The 8031-nt window shown below is 39.2% G+C and overlaps 1 protein-coding gene across 1 annotated transcript in view; it reads left to right on the forward strand.

Moving 5' to 3' along the window:
* Positions 1 to 2643: 2643 nt before the first annotated feature.
* The window catches only part of LOC117301765, a 14827-nt gene continuing 9439 nt past the window's right edge, over positions 2644 to 8031 (forward strand). The window contains exons 1-6 of the mRNA XM_033785785.1: positions 2644 to 2886; positions 3245 to 3315; positions 5283 to 5417; positions 5814 to 6011; positions 7205 to 7343; positions 7907 to 8009. Coding sequence (XP_033641676.1) covers positions 5983 to 6011; positions 7205 to 7343; positions 7907 to 8009 — 271 coding nt within the window. The 5' untranslated portion in view covers positions 2644 to 2886; positions 3245 to 3315; positions 5283 to 5417; positions 5814 to 5982. The remainder of the gene's footprint in view (positions 2887 to 3244; positions 3316 to 5282; positions 5418 to 5813; positions 6012 to 7204; positions 7344 to 7906; positions 8010 to 8031) is intronic.

The following is an 8031-nucleotide window of genomic DNA, read 5'->3' on the forward strand; positions in this document are numbered from 1 at the left end:
TATCCACATTTATTTCATTGTTGCATGTTCTTAAGTCTTACTCATTATTAACCCTAAATCCCTTCAAGAAGTTTAACACCCAAACTCCGGGACTCTGATTATATGGTGGTATAGGCATATAATCAGTTTGCAAGTGCAGTCCTCAGTCCAACAGAATCAAACTAAACCGAGTAACTTTAGATTTTTATTGGTGTTGAAGTTTTGGGTTGATGAATAATTTGTCAACACTTGTCCTTGTGTTTTCCCTACCCTTGAGGTTTTAAACCTGCCATCTACAATTCAATAACGGGTGCGTTCGTTTAGCTTCCCTGGGTTGACCCGGTCTTCCCCGGTACATTCGAATAGCTTTGACGGGGCTCACCCGGGTGAGCCCCCAGTGCCCTGCCTGTGGAGTGGGTCACTTGGGGGTGACCTGAGGTGCATGCTGTCACCACGAGAGGGTGAGTGTGATCGTTCGATTAGCTCTTGTCAGGGGGCTTACCCGAGTGAGCACGGCGGGGTAGACCCAGGGAAGCTAAACGAACGCACCCAATATATAGCCCCACCCAATTATTCTGCAGAATTTAACTCCCACTACATTTAATAGTCTATGGGAAATGTTTAGAGTGGCAGCAAGGCCAAGACCAGGGGCCAATTTCATTGAGGTGCTTTAAAGGCAGTGGACACTATTGGTAATTACTCAAAATAATTATTAGCATAAAACCTTACTTGGTAACGAGTAATGGGGAGAGGTTGATGGTATAAAACATTGTGAGAAACGGCTCCTTCTGAAGTGACAAGGGTGTTTTTTCTGCTCAAATTTTCACAGGTTTGTTATTTTATGCATATGTTTGATATACACCAAGTGAGAAGACTGGTCTTTGACAATTACCTATAGTGTCCAGTGTCTTTAGAGCATTTAAAACTTTCTAAGCACAACTGGATTATTCTAACCAACTAAACATTACCAGCTATAAGATGCATACATACATGTACCATTTTACATGTAAAGCTCCTGTTACATATCGCTTATGCTTAGCAGAAATTTTTAAGCAATGTTTTCTGCTTTTAGCAGCTTTATAAAATCGGGCCCTGTGCAACAGAGGTCAAGTAGTCTCCATGTTATTTCAGGCCCAACATCTTTGTGCCCCATAATATAATACGTCAGACTTCAAGTACAAATAGCCAAAGAGCAGACTAACCTGGCTGCACACGCATTTTCTAGGGATTGTGTTATCTTTAATACATCCACATTGTGTTGTTTATGGCACTTTTAGTTTTAAATACTAATATGTTTTCCTCATAAAATGATTGAGTCAAATAACTGTTCAGTAGCCCCCGAGGTAAATGTACCCAAGGCCCCAAGCGGCAAGTGTAAACAAATCTGGAGTTCTACAACCCTTTTACTGAAACCTGAAAACTTTTTTCTTTTTTTGTTGTCTGTTGTATTGCATGCATGTTAAAAGATCAGTTTAGAATAAGTCATGTAAATATATTGATTAACAACCCTCATGAATATTCAAACCAGATAATCAATATATAATTTAGCTACATTATTAAATTGTTTTTAAAAGTTTGTTGACCAGCTGACAAAAAATGAGCCATATGCTTTTGCATGTTAACCCCTTATCCTGCCAAGTTTTTTTCGCATGCCGTAAAACTGCCCCAGAAGTGGCATACCCTAGTAAAAGGTGACCCCTCTCCTGTCCCTCCCCATGTTATCGTATACTTGGGTGTGATCTCTAGCTTTAATAGAGCTACAGGCTGAATGGCTTCTGACTAGTTTTTGAGAAATGAATATTAAAACAAGTCACAAAAACTATTTTAGCATGTAAAACATATTTTCGCGACAATTGTTTGTATTTCATTTCTCAAGAACGACAGCTTCTCAGCAAGTAATATTTTAAGGGAAGCCTTCAATTATCATTATTCAAACTGAAGCGCTGGTTGAGGGAATCACAAAGAGGAAAATGGGAACCAGTTGAGGTTACAGTGCTCCCTTATTGTACAATTATGAGGGTAGCAGGGCCCAATTTCATGGCTCTGCTTACCGTAAGCACAGAATCGGCGCTTACAAAAGCAGGAATTCTGTGCTTAAGGCAAGCGTATTTCACGGGTTAGCGGCGAATTTGGACTTCTGCGCGTGCGTACTTCACGTTATTAGGCATTCTACGCTTACAAGGCTAGCGCAGCTATTCAGCGCTTGCACGTAAGCGGGGAATCACGGTGTTAAGCGCAGAATTCGGCGGTAAGCAGAGCCATCAAGTTGGGCCCAGGTTATCTTTGTGAGCTACTTGGCTACAGATCAACTACTGCACTCTGCACTCGAAATCCTCTGGTTTTGTATCTGTACAGCAACAACTTGGCAAAACCAAAATAGTATGGCAATCGCTCGTTTAAAATATTTGCCCCTCTGCTTGTGGAGTGGGCTGCCAATAGCTATTTGGTCTGCTAATACCCTGGAATTGATGTGAACCTTGAAATTTAACCCACCTTTTTTTAGAATCACTTTGTTATCAATTAGTTATTGATATTTTTGTTGTTAATAATCAATCTGTGTTTCTTAATAACTGATACATTTTTATTGTACAATGCTTATTGATGTCTATGTGACATGAAATAGTTTTTAAGTAATAAATATTGTTATTATTATTGTTTAGGGTCGTGGTGGCAAGGGCTCCATCTACACCTGGGCCTCGGGTAACGGCAGTAATAACGGAGACGACTGCGGAGCGGACGGCTACGTCGGTAGCATCCACACCATCTCGGTTGGTTCCATTAATGACATGGGGGAGTCGGTTTACTTCATGGAGAAGTGCGCCTCAACGATGGCCGTCGTTCTAGCTGTCTGGAGGAATCAGTGACATCAAGGCCAAAGGGGAATACAGTAAACCTCAAAATCTGGTGGTAAGTAGACGATGCATTTGCTTCTTGGTATTAATAATAAATAAAAGAAGAAGACTTGCGCATGAAACTAAATACAGAAAAAGGAAAGATTTACCCCCCAAGAATTACATGTAGGTGTGAGAGGGACGACTAATATTGAAGTATTGGATTTAAGTGAAGACGTGTAGTGGGGTTGCATTCAACAAATATTAAAGGGAGTGTCTGAAAAGTTGAGACAGTGGGAGTGGTCATATTGGATCAGTTAAGTATTCCAGCATGTGCTCGACTACCGTTCTCTTGGAATTTTAACAATACTATGGTGTTGCATTGGTGTATAGTTTTGATTACCATTCTCTTGTTTTGATTTCATCCATCACAGATCACAACGGACATCCGTGATGGTTGCATTGATAATTTCATCGGGACATCCAGTGCAGCCCCACTAGCTAAGTAAGTTGACATCAGATTTTCTTTCAGATATACTCAATGATTACCAAGCTCTGTGGCATGTCGTGGGCCTGAGCCAATACAAGTGCACTGAATTCAGGAAGTTTGAATCCTCTATTTTAATGACGGGTACATGTATAACACAATGGTTTATAGGGAAGGTACACATTTGGTAATTGTCCCATCATAAGCATAAAATAACAAACCTGTGAAAATTTTGGCTCAATCGGTCATCAAAGTTGCGAGAAAATAATGAAAGAAAAAACACCCTTGTTGGACGAATTTGTGTGCTTTCAGATAGGAATAAAAGACTTCTAGCTAAGAAGTGTTTTATTATTTTAGTGAGAAATTACCTCTTTCTCAAAATCTACGTTACTTTAGAGGGAGGCGTTTCCCACAATGTTTTATACTATCAACAGCTCCTCAATGCTCATTGTCAAGTCAGTTTTTAAGTTGATACTTGTTTTGAGTATTTACCAAACGTGTACCTTCCGATTAATAGATGTTATTAATTTGCATTGGGAATTATTAAATAAACCCATAGGCACAATATTCTCCCTACATCAATCTGATTGTTAACTTTTTTTCACAAAAGGTAAACTCTCACTGGGTTTTTATAAATGCATAATGAAAAATAGGGGCCTACAACTCCATATTAATACTCAAAACACTAATTGATGTTTCCCAAAAGAGTTCAGTTCGACATGGCTTTAGGTTTTGGAATGGTCCATTTAACTCAATTAAAACCAATTTTGTAAGATACAAGGAAAACAATAAACATGATAAATGTTAATCCGGGTCCCTGAGCCAGACACTTCACTATAATTTTTTCTCTCCACCCAGGTGTAAATGGGTACCTGTTAGGGCAGAGATGGTTCTTGTGATTGATTTAGCCTAGTAGCGCATTGTTGCACAGGCTGCATACTCCCCACCAGGGAGCTGAGATGGTTTAAGGAGTGAGTTAAGGCCCAGTGACCAGGGGTTATAATGTGAAGCACTTTGGGACGCCCTCCGGGTGTGAAAAGTGCTGTATAGCATGTATAAAAACGGGTTATTATTATTATTATTATTATTATTATTATTATTATTATTATTATTATTATTATTATTTCATTTTATCACAGCATGCAAAAGAAAGATCTCATTTTCCTTTGTGCCGGTAACTCCTCGAGCCGGGCTACGTCCCGTAGCCTTAGATCTCAAGGGTCTTTCTCAGGATCCTCGCTGTTCCCAAAAGCGCTGCCTTCTAATTATTATTATTATTATTATTATTATTATTATTATTATTATTATTTCATTTTATCACAGCATGCAAAAGAAAGATCTCATTTTCCTTTGTGCCGGTAACTCCTCGAGTCGGGCTACGTCCCGTAGCCTTAGATCTCAAAGGTCTTTCTCAGGATCCTCGCTGTTCCCAAAAGCGCTGCCTTCTGTAAATAGATCTACCCTCACATTTGTCCCTATTTCATCTAGATGTTTCCCCAGTGCTTTGGGAATGGTGCCAAGTGCTCCAACCACCACGGGGACTACTTTTACCTTTACCTGCCAAATCTTACGAAGTTCCCTGGCCAGGTCCTGGTACTTCTCGATCTTTTCCATCTCCTTCGAAGCTACCCTTATATCACCTGGCACCGCTATGTCAATGAGATGACACATCTTCTTCGTCTTATCTAATAGCACAACATCCGGACGCCTATGTTGTATAACATGATCGGTCTGAATGTTAAAGTCCCATAGGATCTTGACCTGGTCGTTCTCTACAACTTTCTCCGGAACATGGTCGTACCATTTCGCAAGTACTTTGACACCATACTTCTTACACAGATCCCAGTAAATCACCTTGGCCAGCTTTTATATATCTATCATTCAAAACCATACTGCATAACATATCAATCAAACCACAGTGGATAAATAATAAATGGTCAAAAAGTAGGAGGGTTATTTGTAATAAAATTTTGTTGTCAATTCAGAGGAAAACCCAGCCGTGAACCCTGATCTTTCATAACAAAGAGCAGCTACATGATGAAGAGATCGTTATTGACAAGGATAATTTAGCCAAAGGAGTAGAAGAACCTCCAAATACAAAACACAACTTGGACGATGAGGTAAAAATTTTATTTTTTTAATAAATATCTCTTAATATCTCAAAATTATTTTAATCATATAGTTAGGTGAGGTTATCGGTAGCACCACAGGAAAATGTTTTGTGAATAGTGTTGGTTCTGAAAAGAACAGGGCCCAATTACATAGAGCTGCTAAGCACGGAAATTTGCTTAGCATGAATTTTCTTTCTTGATGAAAACAGGATTACCAGCCAAATGTTCATTTGTTTCATATTGCTTGTTACTGGTATTTAGCTGTTGTTAGCTTAACTTGAAAATCACATCTCCATTCATAGTGAGTAGGGATTCATGTCATAGCCGAAAACTTGATCTACAAAAGGTAACAAAACCCTTTAAAAATTATCGTGCAAATTTCTTTCTTTTTCATAACTCTAACAGGAGGATATCGACACTGGAGAATTTGACGGGATCTTGAAGGATCCTCAGGTTCGAGCTCTATACATCAGCAAGAGAGCTGAGATGAGGTGAAGGTTCGAAGAGCGAAAGGAGACGAGGAGGAACGAGTTTGACGACCTAATGACCAAAAGGGGCCAAGAGGAGAGGTCACATGATCAAGAGATTAGGTCACATGGTCAGGTGAGGTCACATGAGCTGGATGAGTTGAGGAAGGATACGATTAAGGAATCGCAACGACTACTGAAGGAAAGAGATATACGATACTAGATTTTAATGGAATGGGGAACTTTGGGACACTACAGACACCAGGTCATCTTTTTTCCCGTGGTTTTTCTTTTACTTTGTTCTGAGTATGCCCACAATTTTTTAGAACTATAATTGTCTACTGCCACTTAGTCCAACCAACTGACGTATTGACTTTGAAGATGACCTGTCGTCGATTTCACTAAACTCTTCCTAACTTAGGATTAATCCTAGGACTTCGGACGAATTAAGTTCGGCATCCATAGATGATTTGACACATTGAACCCATTCTAAGTTAGGACGAGTTACTCGTCCTAACTCGCGATTAATCTTTGTACTTCGAGCCTAGAGCGGCTGCAAATGGCTGCAATATTTGACAAAATTTTGCTAAAAAAAGCGTTTTCCAAAACATGCATCTCAACACCAATCAGCACAAATTTTCTATCTGTTCATTTACGAAGAAAGGACAGATGGCAAGTCTACTGCAGTTGAGCTACAGACATTGAGGGCGCTATCTTGTGGAGCCAGAAGTCTTTCCTGGTGTCACATTGGTAACCGCCTCTGTGTATTGATAAAGTATTCACGGATTACTTAATCAGAGTACCAGTCACACTGAGTTGTGGCTCGTTGTTTACTTACAATAATAATGATAATGATTATTAGGCTTTATAAGATATGATTTAAGTGAACTTTTGAACAGATCTATGTTGAAGTAACTCTTATAATAATAATAATAATAATAGGTTCTTATGTAGCGCTTTATCACGTTCTTAGGGACGCATCAAAGCGCTCAGTATTTTGTTCCTGCAAGGTATGTGGAGCTACGTTTTGAAGTATGTGACCTCATCTCTTACATAGCACCATCAATTCCCTTACATAGAACTGTGTAGTGGTTTACAAGGTGAAAATTGTCTCAAAGAAAAGAGTGTTTCATGTACCTGGATTTTGTCATTTTGTTTAAATTTCATTTGCAATTTTTGTCTTTTTAGGTCTTGGATGAAGACAAAAGTTTTGCAAGATTCTGTTTTATTTTAACATTGTGAAAACTGTGTTATTCGCCATCTTTCTTTAATAGGATACAGTACAGTGCTCTTAGGAATTAAGCTTTGATTTTTTTTTTTTCTTGCCAGGAATTCAAAGTGCACGGATGCAATGGTCGTCTACAAAAAACAGACGGGGGCGATGGACGCAGACGAACTGGTCAAGATTGAAGATACCTCCTCAAGTGAGGATGAAGACCGACCGGCAACGAGTAGAAAGCGGACAGCGGTAAGTTTTGGTTGGAATGAAACAAAATCATGTATCCTATATTTATCCATATAGGACTCCTATATTAAATCTTGAGTGTCGCACATCATAGCAGTAAGTACATGGCATCATAAATTATGACATGTGACACGTGTTCCACCAATCAAATGACAAGGATTGATGACTGTGGTGTCAGGGATGAAAAAATTCAGACTATTATCTGAATTTTGGTTTTTTACCCATACACCAATGTGTGTTAGCACTGTATACTCAGTAGTTTCCCGAATCCTGTGAAAAAATATCACAGGCATATTACTCATGTGGGATTCAAACTCACGACCCTTGCAATTCTAGAGCAGTGTCTTACCAAGTAGACTACCGAGACTGCCCGGTAGCTACAGGCAGGTCAAATCCTATGTTTACCGCAATGATATAATAGATATTAAATTTGCATCGGGGATAAAAGAATATTAATTTTGTTTTTTACCCATACAGTGTGTATTTTGAATTCCGATGCTTTAAAGGCAGTGGACAATTACCAATAGTGTCAACTGTCTTTAACTATATCATTCTACTTTCTATAGGAGTTTGGTTCACCTCCTGCTAAGCGGATTCAAAGCCTCGCTAGCTACGACACCAAAGCTTGGATCAATCAATGTAAAGAACTTACTCAAATGCTGTGGAATTGTCAAGACTCTGAGCCCTTCCG

The sequence above is a fragment of the Asterias rubens genome, chromosome 17, assembly GCF_902459465.1.
Source record: "Asterias rubens chromosome 17, eAstRub1.3, whole genome shotgun sequence".
NCBI lineage: Eukaryota > Metazoa > Echinodermata > Asteroidea > Forcipulatida > Asteriidae > Asterias > Asterias rubens.